A 21,160-nucleotide genomic window follows, 5' to 3' on the forward strand; every position below is an offset into this window, starting at 1 on the left:
ACGGCCAATCGGCAAAAAATGAGTGTCATGTTGACAAAAGACAATTAGTTCACTACTTTAGCCCATCGGTGTGTTGAAGAGTGAATCCACAACATTTACAGTTTGAATACGACGTTTCGCTAGTAATTACATCCAGCATCACCGGGCAATTCGCCAGAATGGTAAAGTCCTCACTTGCTCCCAGTCTTAAATAGAGCAGCAGGGTGACGTCATCATTTAACTTATTCAGGTGCAGTGATTTGAGGCGGAGGGGGGGAGTTATTGTAATTATGAATAATACTAGTCACGAAAGCCTACGTGTTAAACACGAGCATGAACAGGCAGGTGTTTGTAACGGTTTTTTTTGTAGAGGTGGTCTGATTAACCGTCAAGGCCAAGCTCATTGCATTTTTAACAGGACCAACTAAAATACTTTGTATACAATTCTGAACATTTGGCAGGAGCCACTGAAGTAGTAGCCCTGAGCCAGTGCTGAAGATTTCACATTGCTTGAATAGGGGACCAGTGTAAATCACAATCACTGTTGATTTTTCAACAAATGGTACTTACCAATTGGTACCAATTTTACTGACCTTGGAGTAATATAACACACATCTCCAATTAGTTTATTTTTTAACTATTTGGCATGCATTGTTGTTCCAAAACAATAATTTGCCTATTGCTGTCAGACTGATACATGTTAGCCTTCTGAGCAGAGATAGCATAAACTGCCCGAGTACCATTTAGCATGCAACCAGACTTAGAACCATCGTGAGCTGGGGCTGTCTCACAATTGCAAATCCCTGTCATTTCCAAATACTTGGTTTTGTTGGTTCAGGCTGTTGAGTTTGATGGTAAAACTAAGTAGTCAAATGCTATGCTGAATTTGCAATCCTAAAATATACACTCACCAAGCTACTTCCTATTGTTTCAACAACAATCAAGTTATACAATGCTATTAACAACGTGAGCTTAGAATAGCGGTCGTTAAACTGATTACAAGACATACAAGCACCAGACATTTTATATTTCTAGCAAGAGGGAAATGTGTCCTGGCATGGTCTGGTGGAGTGATACAACACTGTAAGGCGAACTGTGTACAGCCCATGGGTCATATTTTGTTGGACTTGTAACTCGTTGGTAGTATCTTGTAGGTTACTTGTTAGATAAAATAACTGATTCAAACTTTCTATCCCCTTCTCTCACAGCAGCTTCCTTCACATTTTTACAGCATTTTTTTTTATGAAGCATGGCGATAGGATCTTTGAACAAGATTATCCTTTTAAATGTATCATTGCAACCTTTCCTACTCCATAAGCTATTTAAATGGTTGTATTATCGAGTAAGCATGTGATTTGTGTCAGTGCTGGAAACACATGGTTGTAGGAAGTGTTTGTGAAACACTTAGATATTATCATGTGTTATGACAAACACAGTCTCTCTGGGCTGCAAGGTGGCTAAGTCATGCTAGTAGAGTAAATGTGTTTGTGTGGTCTGTGCAGACTTTTACGCGCTATCTCCTTTTCAGGCTTGTCTTCTCTCAGTACAATCGGTTTCCCCCGGCATGTAAAACACTTCGCAATAATCATGAGCCAAAGATTTAAATGTGGGTTCTTCCTCAAAAAACGTTCGGGTCTCAGTGAGGCTCCCTTGAAAATGATGAGGATATATCTGAATAAATTTTAATCTTCAAATTTTCAGGGATGCCTAATCAGTAAATATTGTTGTTTGTAGCACTGCTCTGAATGCAATATTTTATTTTGTTTTTCAGCCAATAAGCAAAAAACAGATTCCACCATAAACAACAAAAAAGACACGGTGACCAAAGATAAGAAGCCAGAGTTAAAGAGAAAATCAGAAACACCCGCACCTGCTCCCAATGACAAGCTCATCCGGAGCAATGTGCGCCGTTCACTCGGAGACATCTTTGCAAAAAGGTAAAACAAGAACAATTGCTTTATTTTGTGTAGGGTTCTTATGGGCGCTATAGCCATCACAATTTATATGGGCCCATCACGATGAAACATTCGCCTCATCCATTGCTTTGGGGACACGTGCTACACATCCTGAGCTGTGATAACCCCAAGCCTTCATGGATATGAGGTGGCCACTAGATGGCAGTAAATTAAGTAGGTCAATGACATTTGTCTTAATTTCAGTGTCCTATTTTTTGGGTTTCATCCTGATACTCTTTTTTCGCACAGATGTTAAACTATTTATAGTGCAAGTTTACCAAATGTCTCAAACATGATCTTTCTAAAATTATTTTGGGATTCAATAACATCAAACAGTTTTCCCATTCATATGATCATGGGTTGAGGTTCAGAACCAGTAGTGGAAACTCCACATTTTTATGGTAGGGGATTGTCAATTCATATAAAAAAATATATCAACATGTTAGATAGTGACGAGTCTGCACCTATTGAGATCTGCAGACAGTTTGAATTTGTGCATACATTTGTATTTTTGAGCATGGACTTTAAACAGTACAAAATGAGGGCCTGGGATTAGTACAGCACCAAATGTTGTGTAAACCACTTAATGTGTCCTGAATGTGTGTCCAACATTACATATTTATATTCTTGGTTCTTTTGGTAAAGTCACATAAATAGAAAATAAAAATGATAAAATACAAATTTAAAATAAAAATAATAAATTTAAAATAATAAAAGCAACATTTAATTTAATTCGTTTTATTATTTTCTATCTACGTGACTTTACCGATAGAACCAAGAATATGAATTCCTGCAGTCACGAAAGTTTTAAGTCAATTACATATTTACTATTTACAAGGCATGTAGCAATGCTTCAACTCATTAATTAAAATCTATTCCCGTGCTCAACATACACGCATTGAATCAATCATTTGATAATCAATTTACAATTCATGCACATTATTAGCCATGGGGTAAGTACATTGTACAAATTATATAGACACAAGAGAAACAATGCAAATAAGTACAAAAAACTTGCCAGAATTGATTGATTCTTGAGTTGATTAGTGTCCCAAATTTTGTTATTTCTTTGATTTATTATCTGCCGAATATTTACCAAAACTTAAGCACAGCACAGTTGTCTTAACACCCACTAGCCCACCCCCTCCTTCTGATCGATTGTGGTGTGCAGCATGACACCACCTTTGCCTCACCTTCCTCACTGACCCTCACTGCATTTCACCTCCCACTGTCTCCTTCTGCTATTGACATTTGCCATTCCAGGAAAATCTATTCCAGCTTCAGTAGCACACAGCCAGTGCCTGTGTTGGTTTTTAAACACTTCAGATGTGTTGCCCTGCTGTAATGTCACTTGTGTGTCCATAAAAGGGTTTACCGATCGTACAGTTTTATTTTCGAGAGAGTCGTGCGTTGGTATGTTTGGCCAGTTCCTTTGAAACATTGTTTCACATTTCAGAGGGACCCCGAGCACCAAGGAAAAAAAAAACATGTATGTAACATGGTAACGCTGAAAGGTCCACACAAATGGGTTCATAAATCCTTTCACCCACCTTGCATCCCAGTGTCTTGGGGAGTGATCAATCCCTTGTCTCTCAGATTGATTATTAATTAATTGTTTATTAACCCTGAAGGGGTGCTGGACTAAACTGCCTCTGAGTGAGCCTTGAATGATTGTGAGTTTTTCTCACTAACCACAGCATCATCTGGGCTAGTCAGTATTATCACCTCTGCTTTTTTAACTAGGATGAAAGACTCAAAGAGCCTGAAAATTTCAGAAGATGAAGCTTTAAAAGTGGCGGATGAAATTGAGAAGGAGCTGTATGCCCAGTTTCAAGATACAGACAGTAAATATAAGAACAAGTATAGGAGTCTCATGTTTAACCTGAAGGACGCACGGAATCACGTATGTTTACGCATGCATCATCATGAACACCGTACCTGTCTATTTTTGCAGAGCCCGCAATATGTTAATGTGCCACGAGCTTTGTGTTAAAACATTTGTATTAATCTACATTTTGACAAGGCTTTGTTTTGGTAGTGATATAACCTAGGAGCAGTGTAGAATAAGCTGATGCGCCTGCGTTCACACTTATACAAATTAATTGAATTGCTTGCCATGAGAATGTATACTGTAATTGAAATTTTACAAAGGCAAAGTTGAAGAGTAACCTCTTCCGAAAAACTTAACTCCCACAAAAAGTAAAAACCTAGTCTCATCAGCTTTCACCTTTGACGCCTCCTCCCCAGGGCTGAACGATTAATCAATTACAAATCGAAATTGCAATTTGAAACAATGCGATTAGCAAATCGCAAAGGCTGTGATTTTTTGCTATTTGAAAAGTCCTATTACTTTCCTATTGCAACTTTTATTATTTATTATTCTAACTTTAACGTAATTGTTCTATTTCAATTAAATGTTTTTATAAATACATGTTGGAAGCAATTCATATCTTCTTGCATTAGAATATATAGAGCAGTTAATATTTTGATGGTATAATGTGGTAATGCTCCATCACATGTTTTAAATCTATTACACAGTGAATATTGAACTGAAGCTTCACTTACATTTTTTTATCGCAAATCAAATCGCAGTCGCAATATCTGTTAGAAAAATTGCAATTAGATATTTTCCCCAAATCGTTCAGCCCTATTCCTCCCCCTGCCTGCCTCGATCCCACCCCCCACCCTGCTGATTACAAAACAAACATAGCGTGAACTCTGCTAATTGTCATTATGCTGCTTAATTGAGACTTGGGCAGTACTCAACCGTATTAGTGATACCAAGTCTGTGGTGGACGTTTATAATTCTAAGGGTTGGAACAGATCTCTCTAGGATAACATTCCATAAAGTTGTACTCATGCTATTAATCATAGGGGTAATGATCGGCTGACCTAACACCCAGTTGGGTTTGTACTCGCATCCTTGTGATTGTGAGTCATAATTCAGCAGGAGTCTTAACATGGAAACAGCATGTTGTTGTGTACAGAATAACTTGTTATTCTCTTGAATACTTTTTTGTCCTTAAGTTTTGATTTCCTCAAGGGTTAGTTTTTAAGTTATAATATTTACAGATATTAATTTGAGTTGAGAATAAATATTGGAGGATAATTATTTGATGGAAATTGTGCGCAGAATGTTAATATTGTGTAAATTTTTGTAGGGCTTGTTCCGTCGTGTTTTAAAGCGTGAGATCCCACCACACAAGCTGGTTAGAATGAGCCCTGAGGAGCTGGCTTCCAAGGAACTGGCTGAGTGGCGTGAAAGAGAGAACAAACATGTAAGTCTATTCCATGATCAACCTTCAAAATGCTCTTTTGTGAACTTTTCACGTTGACGGCTACATTGCTGAAGCCACTTTGAAAGCAATAGGCATTCACTGAAATGTACCAATCTCAGACGCTTTGGTTCTTTCGGTAAAGTCACGTAGGTATAAAATAAAATAAATCACGACGTTTCGGGCGCAACACAAGCGTCCATCATCTGGTGGGAAAGCGTGGTCTGCTGTCTGCCTCAGGTGGGAAAGCATGGTCTGCAATCTGCCTCAGCAGCAGATCACGCTTTCCCACCCGATGATGGATGCTTGTGTTGCGCCCGAAACGTCGTGATTTATTTTATACCTACGTGACTTTACCGAAAGAACCAAAGAGTATGGATTCCTGCAGTCACGAAAGCTTCCAATTAAGATTGTACTAATCTCAAGTTTAATTGAGCGACTTCAACTGTTTGCTTTGAAAACTCACGTTAAATAGGTGTATGTAATTTACTTCATTGAGACATATATGCTTGAACTTAAAACTTGATATTTGGGCATCAGGAGAGTTTTGGTATGCTGCTTCTATTTCTTTCTCCGTGATGACATAGGGCAAATAATCTAACATTGTGTCCCCAGTTTAAGTCATAATGTAATTTTCAGTCATTTGCTAATTTGCTGGATCAAGACCTCCCCTACTCGATCTTGATTGTGGGGTTTGATTGACCAAACTTCATATTGCTCATTGTGGGTCGGTGAAGGGAGTCCAAGACATTCGCTAGCGATGTTAGTAGTAGTCAGGAATGGAACAGTGCACAAACCACTGTCATCACACCAATCAATTAATCTGGTATACTAGTGGGATGGGTGCTATTAAACAGTGTTATAATAAAGGTATTCTTGGGATACATATTAAATATGAAGAGTACTTAATACTAAGCTTCAGATTTTTATTTTTTCATGCATATTTAGCTAAGCAGCGCTGTTTCAAGTACATCCACAACCCAAGACCTTCAGCAGTCAATGTCAGCTACAGGACATTGCAGTGAGGGAATATACAAGAGAAAAACTTAAATATTCATCAACATACGATAAATAATTCATGCTTAAATACAAATAAAATATTAAGTAAAAAATCATATCACACGTATGCAAATAATCCGTATATGGAGCATCAGACATAATGTAGCATATTAGCATTTTGAATGTTGGCAGAGGTAATTCAGTAGTATGGCCTTAAAGCACATGCTAGAGAAGGTAAATTAGGAATATTAAGATTGTTAATGAAAAAATTCCAAGGGTTAAATTGGCCCTCTCAGTTGGGATTTAAACTTATAACCTTGCGATTGTGAGTTGTATCTTCTAAACAAACCACCCAAAACAGGTAACACATTTATCAGGACTAATAAGTAAAGTCAATAAGAATTGATCATGTTAAACCTGACTACATTACTACATGATAGATTGTGATATTACACACCCGATCATAAACAGACTTCCTTGATTTCGTTGATAAAGTGACAGTAACCATTATTGCATAACAATAACATTTTAAAAATTATTCCATACATGAGTTGGTGTTAATGGTTCCTTATGAAAGTGAAGGCTGGAAACCCATGAACGATTTTGCATACGTTGTGTTAAGCTGAGGACACATTAACGAAATGTGAAATATTGCTTATAGAAGAGCATCTCGAACCTTGTATGCCTTTATGGAACTTTTGTTGACAAGTAATATGAGCAGGTCTTGTATATGTCTTTTGCAGAGGGTGTTTTTTGATGGGCTGTAGTCTTCTTTGTGGCTTTTTGTTTTTTGGCTTCATGCTGAAAGAGACGCCGCTCTTTGTGCACACGATATCCATTACAAACACAGTAAAGGTAACTTGGTGGCTTCAGGGTAGTGTGCTCATCTTTAGCAGTGCAAGATTTGCTGGTTTGAACCCTCCAGCAGTGTTTTGTTGCAGGCAAATAATCGAAAATCATTCCGTCCTTTACAGTATACATGAAGCATGCAGTTGTGTTTGCTTGCTTGTGGGCAGTGTACATCCATGCATTACATTTCACAAGGAAAAGGCTACTTTCGTAGACAAAACAACCACCCTTTGGACTGTGATGGATAAACACTCCTGGCTGAAACGTAACACAAGCTCTTAAAAAAAACGATGCCATGTAGCTGAGTGACATTGCTCTGTTTACAATTAGTGAAATAATCCCTTGATTTGAAATATCCCACGGAGTTGCATGAGGGATAAACTTAGTCATAGTTCTTTACTTGAATTAATTTCACCTCAATCTATGTGGGCAACTACATCAAACTGATGAATAATCGTCAGAAACATACACATTTTCCAAAATAATATCTCTCTCAAGTTTTAGCCGATGGTGATGGAGGCTTGTGTGTTTGTGTGAAGAGCGGTGACAGTGGTTTGCATGCTGCTCAGCAACCGGTGACATTGCGTTATGTTCCTAAAGATACACGTGAGAAGCAAATTGTCTCTGGACCTGTCCTGGGCCTTGCATAGTTTGACAGAGCTATAAATTAGTACCGAGGGTGATTTTTGAATGCTACTCCGAGGGAATCAAGGAAAATGGCTGTGGTGTTGGTCACACTTCCGTTGTGTGCCCTGACGATTTTGGGCAGTCACCAGCATTAATTGTCTCAACTAGCTGTAAGCCTTCAGCAGGGTGGCATTGACTTTTCCAATTCAAAAGGTAATTTGGGTAATGCAATACATGCAATTTTTATTGCAAAAGTAGAAGTTAAGTGTGACTATATCAACAGTACAGTTGTTGTTAATGTAAGCATTGGAAATTTGCAAAGGATTTGGAACTAGAAGCTTAGTGGTAAGCATTATTTTTACATAAATCATGTTTTTTTTCTTGTTGTGTGTATGCAGACACTAGAAATGATTGAAAAGGAGCAAAGAGAAATCGAGAGAAGACCAATTACCAAGATAACTCACAAGGGAGAAATTGAAATAGAGGAATCTACTCTGCAAACTGCTGTTGAGGTCATTCTCAATATCCCACAAGCATAGGTGTAATTTATATAAACTGAGGATTTGCATTTAAATTTATTCCTTCTTTAAATAAGTGTAGTGCTATGTTACTGTTTTAATTCAGAGTAAAGGTAGCCTTCATACGGAATATAATTGATTAAGTACATTTAGCTATGGTGGTGATTGAATACATTTAAATGACCCTTAAAAATGTGCCGATTGAATAACAGCAAAACAAAGTGGCTTATATTCTTAGCTCTTTCGGTAAAGTCACGTTGAAGGGAAACAATAAAATAATAAAATATATATAAAACAATAAAAATTCTCACGACGTTTCGACCATAACACAAACGGTCGTCATCAGGTTTGCATAAATGTATTTTTAAATGGTGTATTTATTTATAAAAAAACGTCAGCACCACGCGCAGCGATTTGGCAGTTTATTTAGAAGGACTAATCCATCTATGTTCTGAAAAGAGGAGGGGGGAGACGAAAAATTAATGTATGCTGTCTGAAAGCCACTGTAAGCGTGAACAATCAATTAAGACCTGAAATGGTTAATCAAATCTTTCCAATGATTGCTAAGCCAGAATCCATCTTCTCGGTTGAAATTGTCTCTGTGCTTGTATATGTGGATAGCCTCATGAACGAATCTCTCATGGTAGCTAGATGGCTTACAAAGAACCTCTGTCTTGGAAAAGTCAATGTCATGTGAGCCTACTGAATTATAACAATGATCTGCCACGGCCGAGGTGTTGGTTCTACCGTGTTTAAGGTCTGCTTTGTGTTCACGAATGCGGTCCGAGACATGGCGTTTGGTTTCTCCAATGTAACTATTACCACAGAGGCAACTTAGTTTGTAGACACCAGGGTACTGTATGTCCGGAATCACATCTTTTACAGATGGAACCAGATCACGGATTTTATGTGATGTGTTGAAACGGACCTGGATCTTGTGTTTATTCAAGATTTTGGAGATCTGTTTTTGTGATCCCTGCAATGTAGGGTAAAGTGATGGTTTTGAAAGGCTCCTCAAGAGGGTCCTTCTTCATGGTTTGAGTGATAGCTTTGCGGATTGTATAGTCGGAGTAACCATTAGCCTTAAGAACTTGGTGTACGTGCTTGAGTTGACTGCCTATGTGTTCCTGGTCGGATATGCATTGGGCTCTATGATACAGAGTCTTGATGAGAGAGTTCTTCTGTGATGGATGTTGTCTACAAACTAAGTTGCCTCTGTGGTAGTAGTTACATTGGAGAAACCAAACACCATGTCTCGGACCGTATTCGTGAACACAAAGCAGACCTTAAACACGGTAGGACCAACACCTCGGCCGTAGCAGATCATTGTTATAATTCAGTAGGCTGACATGACATTGACTTTTCCAAGACAGAGGTTCTTTGTAAGCCATCTGGCTACCATGAGAGATTCGTTCATGAGGCTATCCACATATACAAGCACAGAGACAATTTCAACCGAGAAGATGGATTCTGGCTTAGCAATCAATGGAAAGATTTGATTAACCATTTCAGGTCTTAATTGATTGTTCACGCTTACAGTGGCTTTCAGACAGCATATATTAATTTTTCATCTCTCCCCTCCTCTTTTCAGAACATAGATGGACTAGTCCTTCTAAATAAACTACCAAATCGCTGCGCGTGGCGCTGACGTTTTTTTATAAATAAATAAATACACCGTTGAAAAATAAATACATTTATGCAAACCGACAAACCTGATGACGACCGTTTGTGTTATGGTCGAAACGTCGTGAGAATTTTTACTGTTTTATATATATTTTATTATTTTATTGTTTCCCTTCAACGTGACTTTACCAAAAGAGCTAAGCATATGAATTACTGCAGTCACGAAAGCTTTAAATCAAAGTGACTTATACATTGACTTTATATTGCAGGAGTCTACTGACAGCGAATCCATACTGACTGAAGAAACTGAAACAAAAGTGCATGTTGATACCACTGAGCAGCATAAACTTCACCTTTTTGACCTTAATTGTAAAATATGCACAGGTAAGTTCTCAGTGTATTTGTGGTTTACATGTGACCTCCAAAATGTTTCATTCATATTTGTATACCCTCAGATGTATCTAGATTGTGCTATCGGCATCATGTCATGAGATGTAAAATCCAATTGGATATCTGCAGAGCAATGCAACCCTTTGTGTCAAAGAAACAGACCATTGAAGTGGATATCACAGAGCTACTTCTGGTCCACACATAGTAGAGGGCAGCATTTCTCACTTGCTCAGCAGATGAGTGATGTCTGTTGCGTGACATTCCAATCATTTTTTGTATAATTATCAGTCCTGGAATTTAGGCAAATTAAGGGCGGAACCAATGTTAATGTGATGGGTTTATTGTGCAGCCTTAGATGACGGGACTAAGAATATCAGCTCCCTATACTAAATCAATTTTAATCACAAGCGCCTGCCTAGATTTGAACCCAGGGTCTCAACGGTGCAAACTCGGCACCCTGGCCTTTGAGCCACCCGGCCACCTCATGAAACCATGATTAATCGTCACAATGTATATTTGTAAAATAACATACATTTAAATTGTATGTTAAGACACAATTAAAGTATGTTGGTGTGTGACGGTGATCACATTTTGTGTAAATATATATTTGAATCATTTGTAAAAATTAAAGTACAGCGTTATAGATACACTGTCTGTAGCATTACAGTTTCTTATATAAGTTAGGCCACTTGGAATGGTTTCGCACACCAAATATGGTGCATGCTTAGGCCCTGAAGTGGGTGTTTGTCACTTGACAATCAGACGAAATGTTCTAAGTTATGAAGTTAATCTAAAAAAACGTATATAATGATGGGCTTTTTTAGTGTGCTGTCAACCGATGCCCAGTTTGAGACCATCAGCACACAGCACTTAAGAATATAGTTTAACCATGTGTGGCTGCCTGGATTCAAATAAAAATTCACAGCTTTGTTTACTTAGCATTTGCACATGAACATTCAGCTAAATTTACAGTGATATTTTTAAGGAGGGTTGGTGAAGTAAAACGGGAAGTAATACAACTGAACAGATTTTAACCTGAGATGTCTGAAAACTATAAACATTAAAGTTGGAAGTACATAAATGTTGTACGAAGTACATTTAAAGAAAAGTAAACCATAAGTACAGTAATTGGAATGTCTATCCTTCCCTTCTACAGGTAAAGTGGCACCGCCTGTTGAGGAACCGTCAGCCAAAAAGGTGAAAGTCGCCACATCTGTTATACTGGCAACTAAGAAAGCTGCCGCAGAGTTTGAATCAGCTGCTGTGACTGCACCTGGTCCATCTAAAGCAGATGCTGGAACCGCCAAGTCAGCAGTTAGTGTGTCTGCTTCATCAAGCGTGAATGCTAACCTGGAGGAACAGCAAACCAAGTCCCCAGTGCCTGTTCTAGCTGTCAGGTACATTGCATGGGAGCACGATTACAACAGGCGTATATGTACCTGAAAAACACACGACATATGCTCATTGTGAATAAATTAAGAGCCGTTGCAGAGCCGCTGGATTATATTTGCGTTTAAAAATGTGTACATTTGATAGGTCGGCAGAGCAGTCGGCAGGTGATTGCAGGGCCTATTCCTTCTTGGATGACATCTGGAAGGGCTTTGTCAACATGCAGAATGTGGCCAAGTTTGCCACAAAGGTGTTTGCAGTGTCCGGATCTTGTGACCACATGGCAGAGGTAACTGTCGGGCTCATGTATGGAAACAAAAACCATTAAAATACGATATGTGAAATGCATTTGCTTTTGTCTATATCATATCAAATATTGTTACAGCAATGAAGCCATTTTAATTCTGGTAAGGATTCTTATTTACATAATATATATTTTTAGGACCTTCCGGACACAATTGAAGTTGGTGGCAGGATAGCCCCAAAGGTCGTCTGGGATTACCTTGAAAAAGTAAAGGCTACAGTGACTAAGGTAATCCATTTTCATGATTTATTTTTCAAGTCAAAAGGCAAAGTATCTCCCCATGCTTATACAAACAATAAATTGGACAGTGATAATCTCCTTGTGTGACCACAATCCCAAATTTCCATGACTGGGCTTGATTTCTCCGTAGCATGCCCACTGTTGACTTCCCATCTATATGTTGCCTTTTTACCCAGAGGAATCGTGGGCTAATTCAATTGCAAGAGAAACGCTGCCCCAGAGTGCTTATCATGCTTCATATCTACATGGAAAACACTGCGGGTGTTTTAACCGTTAAATAGACGTCTGCTTCACCGTGGATGTTAAAGATCCAAATAAGTCATTCTAACAAGTGTATACCATGAAACATACTTGCAAATTATTTAATGGATAAAGCCACACGTGCAACATCACCCCTCTTGGCGGTCTGCCAAGAGGGGTGTGTTTCAAGAATGGTGGGAATACCAAATGCAATCAATTATTAAATGCCCAACATAAGGCAAACTTTCAATGAAGTAAAGACGTGGCTAAAGTTGAAACCATTAAAACATTTAATCTTACAAGAGAGATGCCAGATTAATTGGTCGTCATAATAGAAAATATTTCCATAGTAGGCACATTCCTGTAACGTACTGTTTTCATGGTAAGGGTTTATCGATCACAGATTTGTGTTGGTTGCCAAAAACCCCTGGGCTGTAAAATTACCAGGATATGGGGGACTTTTTGGTTATTATCTCCCCTTGCATGGATTATCTCTAGATGCTTCATTTTCTGACAAGTAAAAACATTCCTTAAATCCCTACCCATTACAGGACTCCTCTGAGAACGAATATTTAGATTTGAGACTCTTGAGTAAACACATTCCTGCGGAGGGAGCTGGTAGGAACGTTGGGTTGCTCGGTCAATGGCGGCACCACGTGGTGTATTCCGCAAATATGCCCGACTGTGAGGGCGGGCACAAGCCGGCGTGAGTAGGTTAAACGTTGAGTTTTATAAGGGCACCACGGGGTGACCAGCCCCTCCCCACCCAGCCCCACCCTTCCCACCCAGCCCCTCCCCACCCTCCCCTCTCCACCCAGCCCCACCCCTCCCATTTTATTCGGGTGTTCGGATACACATGGACAGACATCCACAGACATACACAATCCCCTGCCTCCTGTGATAATCCCGTTTGGTCTTCCAGTCCACTACGTTTCCTACCAGCAATGCCCACTAGGAGTGCATTTGTTATATATCCGGGTGTCCGGATACACGTGGACAGACATCCACAGACACACAATTCATCCCCTGCCTCCTGTAAGAATTAATCCCGGTTGAGCTTCCAGTCCACTGCGTTTCCTACCAGTAATGCCCACTAGGAGCGCATTTGTTATATATCCGGGTGTCCGGATACACGTGGACAGACATCCACAGACATACACAAGTAATCCCCTGCCTCCTGTGAATTAATCCCGGTTGGGCTTCCAGTCCACTACGTTTCCTACCAGTAATATAGGACATTACGATACTACATCAGAAATGTTGTGCTTCCAATACAGCTTTTAGTTTTTAAAACATTATTTCTATTACTGATGAAATATCGGGCAACATTCATATGAACCTTGCTTGACCTTTGCTCCGCAGACTCAGGTTTGCATTCTATTATAGCCTCATTCCACCATTTGCTGTTTGAGCTCTAATTATTACCTCTACCAAGCTACATCCCACACCGCCTCTGGCAATAAGTGGAGTGCACATGGGCCTGCAACTGCCGTAGATGCCCCCCTCCCCCCCCCCCCGACAGTGGTTATTGCGGCGCATCTGGTGCAATTAATGTAGTCTATACACACATCCTGTGTAGAGGGAAACAACTATTTTTGCCATCACCCTCGTGGGACGGTGGATTGAGATTCTGAGCAGGATATAAACTGAAAATGTCCCTATCTCTGGTCTGCCTATCTCTAATGTGTTTATTGCATACACTCAATACATGCATACACAGACGTACACACATATATAGCCTGCGGAGACTGTTTGGGGTAGCAGCTGTTTGCGAGCACATAATGAAAACGTAACGGTTTGTTACGCGCACAAATTTCACGAAACGGACATTGTTTGAGCGGAGACTTGGCGGCCCGGAGCATAGGCTATTTATTATTTGTATGACAGTCTGAACAAGTGTGGCGCCTTTCAGCCCAATTCTGAAGGTAGGGGGAGTTTAAATGCTTCGCATGTGGAGAAAGCTCCAGGTGATAGGAGCAGCCACGGACAAACACCACTCGGCCAAGACAATCCTGGTTTTGAGGACGATCAGCAAATCTTGGGACATTCTCCGTAGAACATGGCGCTTCTGTGGTCAGGTTTAAGGAGAGCGAAGAGATGTGAAGAGTGAAGTGGCACACAAAGTGATGGTCTGGCAAGCACCATGGCCAAATCCATTTTATCCCCAATTCTAATGTTTACAAATGCACCAAATATTCATTTAAGGCTGAGTCATCTTAAGGGAGTGCCAGGACCATTGAGGATATCACTCACCACTAACAACTCGGGTCACAATGTTTTTATGCAGTGCACAGCTCTCCATACACTTGCAAAGACAAACATGCATTTTTACACAAGTGCACACACACAGCAGCAACATTAACATCCTCATTACCATCAGCAGCAGCAAGAAACCACATCAACAGCAGTGGTGGGTCTCGTGGGGAGACTGGCCCCTGCCATGAGAATAATTTCTACTGCTGATTCACGACCACCTATTTAGATGAGCATCCACATGTGCACAGGTACATGCGTATACCTACACAGGTGTGTGTTTCATCGATCTTAGCCTGATGGTTGGCCCATGGGTCTGGGTGGGGCTTGTGTCTTGATAAAATGAAGCAATGGCACCTTTCCATCACTCCACTCCTAAAATTTGATTGTCAAGCAACATGCGAATAAGCCCTCCCTGCTAATCCGTGGGCTGGGGGGGGGGGAACCCACTACAATCATGAAGAGTAAAAATATGCCTTGGCAGGCAATTTCCTGGTTGCGGGACTACCAGACCTATTTTGCATGTGGTGAAAGTTTCGGCATGGTATTTTCTATCATATTTTGAAGTGGGGTTTATTTTACTTCAACCTTGTGAACACATTTTTTTCTTGAATGATAATACACTGCCTGTCACGTATCCAAGAGTAAATAATTTAATCGTTGAGGCCATGTAAGAGCATACTGATATAAATGGGTGTTTTTTACAGAACAAAAGTGTTCATATATCATGCCTGTCACATGTGTGCATAAATATGTAGCCTTCTTAGCTTTGACCTAAATGTCATTGGCTTTCAGAATCTGAAGCATGCATCCATATTTAGCCTTCTCAGCATTGGCATTGATGTCATCTGCCTTCAGAATCAATATTTGGTATCGGATTGATCAAAATATTCCTTTCCTGGCACAACATAATGTAGTCATAGTCAACTTTTTAAAATTTCTTGAGGAAGTGTATTTTCACATTGTGAGACCTTTTGTAAAATACATTTCATCTCGTATATTCATTGAATATCACATATCCATTGGCTCACATTGTTGAAATATGTAGTTGGATATTTATCTTCTGGTATATACGTGCATAGCTGTTTTTTCAGCCCTTTTGTGTGTCCACTGAATGACCCGCCCAAATTCACTTGACCTGCTTTATGCCAAAATGTGTTTCGCTCTCATTCCTTAAAGTGGGTGTATAATACCAAATATAATACATTACAACTTCAAACTATTAGATTACATCTTTTTGATTCCTGTCTGCAATCAATATATAGCATTTTGTAATTTTAACTTGGACTACATATTCTTTATGCCAAAATTAGAATCATTGTGTATTACACATGCAGAATATTAAACTTCTCATTAGTAATTTGTAAGGTTATATTGTGTATTAATAGTGCAGCAGAATTCTGGGAATTCGGCACTTAATCATGTCACGTATATTGTCAAACATTTAGGAATTTTTATTATTGGTTCTTTCGGTAAAGTCACGTAGAAGGGAAACAATAAAATAATAATATAATAATAAAAATACGTGACTTTTCCTAAAGAACCAAGAATATGAATCCCTGCAGTCACGAAAGCTTTAAATCAAAATTTAGGAATTTGTTTCAATTCTGTTCGTTTGTTTTCGCCAGGAGATCTGCTTGCTTCGCTTTTACCCAGCCACGGAGGAGGAGAAAGTGGGCTATGTGTCGCTCTTCTCCTACTTCAGCAGCCGCAACCGCTTTGGCGTTGTCGCCAACAACTGCCAGTATGTGAAGGACATGTACCTCATCCCATTGGGAGCATATGACGATGTGCCAGAGAACCTGCTGCCTTTGGACGGCCCAGGTGAGATGACGGTCAATGTAACGATGTGTTAATCTGGCGGACGTGACGGCGCATGCCTGCAATCCAGCTCCGTGGAGGTGGGGTTAGTAGATCGTGCATGTTTCATTATGCGGTGTGAAATGTGCGGTATGCGGGAGATGTGAAATGTCCACTTGGTGGCAGCAGAGAAAGGGGGTGGATACCTTTCCATGGAGATAGAATAAGCTTTGTCCTGGAGTATTTCCATGTATTTAAAATACCCAGAAATTTTAATGGAATCCTACATTCAAGACCCTCTTGAAAATATTTTCATAATTCTTTTTTTGGGGAAAATGGGATTATTTGTATGATTTGGATTACCATTTCTTATCAAATTACTTCTGGCTTTTAAAATGACTGCCTGTATTGACCATTTTCATATGTCTCTAATCATCATCAAACTTTTCTTCTCCATGGTATTCTTGTGCAGATGCAGTTGATTTTATGTCGATATGTGACCCTGCCTTATATCTCTCCTTTTGGTTATACCAGGGGTCAGCAACAACAATAACAGCATTTTTTTTTTAAATCGGTAAAAAACTCAATATGTCAAGGGCAACAATGCATGTGAATGCAAGACGGTCCTTTATAAATAAAGTCACGAAGCAGTCCTTAGAGCCACATGCAGCCCTGGAGCCGCGGGTTGCCGACCCCTGGGTTATACTTTTGAGCATCCTCCCACTGTGCCAAACCATCAGTATCCTTTTTCAAAGGACATTGCCTCTCATAGCAAAGTGTTTTTATCAAGCATATTTTTCCTACTTCCTTTTTTTAATGTATGTATACTCTGAGATGTGAATTCAAACCTGTCTTGCAAACGATTTATTGATGCATCTTGTCATCCTCGTGTGCATGGCTTTCAGGCTGTGATCTATTGTGTTTAGTAAAGTGACAATGTTATTGATCCATATGTCATACCTGGCAGTGTGCATTTTTCTTTGCATTGGCCAGCATTGTAAAATACCAGCATGACTCCCAGATGTGGCCAATGTATTTATTTTGATGATTAATAACGTATGCACAGTTTGCATTAAAACTGCGGACATCATTTGTTATGTGCCTAACCGTGGTCAACTTTAGTGTAGACACAGAATTGGCAGTGGTAGCAATTGCTTGATTATATTTTTTGTAGAACATTGGTTATGAAGTCAACCATATGAAATTTAAATTGACACTGCTTGGGAAAGGCCTTGCCAAGCCCTTTTTGTGGCACGTTTTGGTTTTATCATTCTTCACACTGGTAAGTGTGGGTTGGTGGGCCAAAACCGGTTTAGATATCACCGCTGACGTTAGCCATGGTTTGGAATTGAACTCAGGGTAACTGAGTTTAAGCGCAGTTTACTATTAACTGTGTCACCGATACACTCCACCATATATTTGTTTCACAATGTAAAAGCGATCAGTATTCATTGTCATTGATTCTTTAATGGAATGTTCCATCATATTAAGGTTATCTGTTACAATTATAATGCACACTATTATGAAAGATAGGTGAAGCTTTCGATCATTGATTGTCAATGCAATGTATGTACATATCTGCAATCGAGTTTTACATTGGACCAGACATAATATCACCTGCGTAGAATCCAGCACCTTGGAGATGGGTTTGGTGGATCATACAAAGATTAATTATCAAGTGCTATGGGACTCCCAGGTTATTGGATGATTAGATGGTCAAGAAATGAAAGTATGTCAAATGGTTTTGTCACATGTGGATTTCTATTAGTATAATTGCATCTGCAAAGGTGTTGTCCAAGTTTTTAACTTAACCTCTCGCACAAAATAAAATGCTATTCTGTAAAAAAAAAGTCTTGAGAATCAATGAAGTTTTCGTGCATCAACAAGGAATCGTTGTTTTCCTAACATACTGATCTTCTGAAACTCGTTCGTCTTCAGGATTGGAGCAGACGCGACCGAACATGCTACTCGGGCTGGTGGTGCGGCAGAGATCAAAACGGAGGCTGCCAGGCGAGCATCCCTTTGACGCGCCAATTCTTTATGACAAAGAGCACACCATTCTGAACAGTCCCGATGATAAGCAGAGGCAAGTGAGCTCTTTTGAAAATGAATACCACCACTCCATTCCAGAGATTGATAGCATTGGAAGATCAACTAAGTATTCAGAAGAGCCAAGCAACTCCTCATTTGTTGAAGATGGCATATCACCACTGATATCTATGTATTCTGCAACGACGACAGGATTTTATGGGACAAGTGATTACACGACAAATTCTCTACCACTGCCTCCGTCTCCACCACCGTATGTTCCAGAAAATAATGTTGACCCAATTGTCCAGAATTTTGCAACTTTGGATGAGACTGTAGATGAAGAGGAGGATCATAACACCGATGATGATGAAGCTTATGACCCTGAAGATGAAACACTTTTTACAGACAACACCCGGCGTTTTGGCCAAAGCTCGGGCATGCTGTCAGTACGGGACAAGCCTCCTGACATGTCCATGGACACCTTTCTTGATACCATTGTTCCACCGGCGAATGTCAGTCTCTCGGAGCAACAGAAAATTCTGGATAACCTCAAGAGACAGATTGCTGAGGAGAAGCGGAAGCTCGAGGAACAGGAGGCGAGTCTTCGACAAATGCCGCCACTGCCTCTGCTGCCTAACGCTGCGGAGAATGTGGAGAGTTTCTCCATCCAGGTGAACAAAAGCAGGGACCCACGGCAGTCGGGGCTCGGTAAGCAACTGAACAAAGCCGAGCCAAGTGCCGTGGCTTCTCACGGCTCGAGTGACGCTGTCTCAAACCAGCGGCACGAGCCTGCAAACGAAGGTGCAACTGAAGTCAAGGGCAAAGTTGTGGCACCGAGTCCGCAAAGCACGTTCCTCTTGGCTAGTAGACATGACGCGGATCCAAAAAGGGAGTCGAGAGACTCGAAACAACCGTCGAACTTGAGCCAGAGTGAGAAGCGATCTGGTGGTGACAAACCTTCAGAGCCCTCCGGCTCGGGAAACTCCCACAGGAACTCGTCCAAGGAAAGAGAGCACCGGTCACGCCGCGATTCAAGCGAGTCGAGGTCACAGCAAGGGGGCCACCGGCGGTCAAGCGTCAGCAGCAGTGACAGGGGCGTCGAAGACCGGGACCGGCACGAGCAAAAGAATGCCCGGGCCAAGGGGGGGCACACGGAGCAGCGCTGGGACCGTGATCGCGAGCGCCAGCGCGGCTGGAGCGATGAGCGAGATCGGCGCCGGGGGTGGGACGGTAGCAGCGGCAGCGACAAAGACTGGGGCCGAGAGCGGGACCGGGACAGGGACAGAGATTGGGAAAGAAACTCCAGCGAGAGAAGCCGGAGTAACCGAGAACGGTCGTGGAACCGGGGCAGGGACCACGATAGCCGAGACGCGGGGAGGAGTCGAGACAGGGATAGGTCCAGACATTGAGGTGACTGACCGACATCATGTGCGCTGACCCAATGGGGGGGGGGGGGGGGGGGGGAAACTCACTTGAGACCAGGACTGTTTTGAAGTCTTGCTGTTATGCTGACTGATGCATCTCAAGTCGAGCGGGCATCGGTCGCAGCAGGCTATCAAGAAATGCGTTATTTGATGAGAATATAAGTTGGACTTTAAATGTTTTTCATGAATTGCACCACAGGCTGTATTTGTTGTACATACAATTCGGTATGATCTTTCACGTGTTATAAGCTGTACAATTATTTTATGGCGTTCGTTGACACTTTTGATAAGCAAATCTTACCAATTTTTCATCAGGAGTTTGCCGGCCTCAAAACGTTTTGTTATAAACATCGGTAATTCAATACATTATCTTTGTTATTGCTTTTGCAGGTTGTTTTGTGAAATTCACACTTATTGGATGTTGAAGAACCATGTCACACATGTTAACTGATGTTTTGTTTGTAAAATGTTTATTAAAAAAACACGTTTCTGTATTTTCTTAATTCTGAATTGCTTGTGACAAATTGAATGTGATTTTTTATACATATATAATTCTAATTTTAAAATTAGGGTTTTTTTGTGTTCTCCCTACTTTGGACACATGTTGAGTTGTGGGTGTTTTAATAGATAGTATAAACTAGCATAGGGCATTCTACAAATTTATTCTAAAGTAAAAAAAAGCTCATTTAATGACAATTTAAGATCATAAAAAATGCTGCATTATATTTTTTATAACAGTAATATTTAGCTGTATACTTTTACTCATCTAGGAATCATCCACGCATCACATGTAAATTCAAGTTGTACCACTGTTGTTAAAGTTCAGCTTTAAGACTGTTGGCAATGCTTTTTTTTTATTAAGCCGACCTATGGCATATAAGAGAGATGATTTGTATTAATAATAGCTTAATTTAGATGGCTTCAGGTTAAAAGGTATAAGTTAAAGTTTTACCAATTTGAAGTACTGTGTTATAACTTTGACAACAATGTTAAGATTCGTATTGCTAAAATGTAACATTGGCTGCAACGGTGAGGAAAACAACTTGAATTCGACTTTGAATATTCGGTACGACTTTCACTTCCAGAGTCTTGATTGATTAGTACGGGGCCATGGCTCTTAAGGGCACTCTCTTTACACTTGAAATGGCTGCCACGTTTGGCAATGGCACATTAAGATTGCATAACTGAGAGCCTGTTGATTTCAATGTTCATACGGGGGATCTTCAGCAAGTGTAGAGACAAACGCATTTTTGTCAGATAACAC

General features: G+C 40.3%; 1 protein-coding gene across 5 annotated transcripts in view; it reads left to right on the top strand.

The window, feature by feature from the left end:
• The window catches only part of LOC116942646 (uncharacterized), a 33,658-nt gene extending 13,259 nt beyond the window's left edge, over positions 1 to 20,399 (top strand). For all 5 annotated transcript variants that reach the window (XM_076067275.1, XM_076067276.1, XM_076067278.1 and 2 more), the window contains 10 exons: positions 1,751 to 1,916; positions 3,678 to 3,837; positions 5,096 to 5,212; positions 8,083 to 8,196; positions 10,095 to 10,209; positions 11,372 to 11,612; positions 11,752 to 11,893; positions 12,047 to 12,136; positions 16,270 to 16,465; positions 18,380 to 20,399. In XM_076067275.1, the coding sequence (XP_075923390.1) occupies positions 1,751 to 1,916; positions 3,678 to 3,837; positions 5,096 to 5,212; positions 8,083 to 8,196; positions 10,095 to 10,209; positions 11,372 to 11,612; positions 11,752 to 11,893; positions 12,047 to 12,136; positions 16,270 to 16,465; positions 18,380 to 19,881 (2,843 nt within the window). In that variant the 3' untranslated portion in view covers positions 19,882 to 20,399. The remainder of the gene's footprint in view (positions 1 to 1,750; positions 1,917 to 3,677; positions 3,838 to 5,095; positions 5,213 to 8,082; positions 8,197 to 10,094; positions 10,210 to 11,371; positions 11,613 to 11,751; positions 11,894 to 12,046; positions 12,137 to 16,269; positions 16,466 to 18,379) is intronic.
• Positions 20,400 to 21,160: the final 761 nt, after the last annotated feature.

Source organism: Petromyzon marinus, chromosome 15, assembly GCF_048934315.1.
Source record: "Petromyzon marinus isolate PM22_M1 ecotype Great Lakes invasive population chromosome 15, UKy_Petmar_22M1.pri1.0, whole genome shotgun sequence".
Lineage (NCBI taxonomy): Eukaryota > Metazoa > Chordata > Hyperoartia > Petromyzontiformes > Petromyzontidae > Petromyzon > Petromyzon marinus.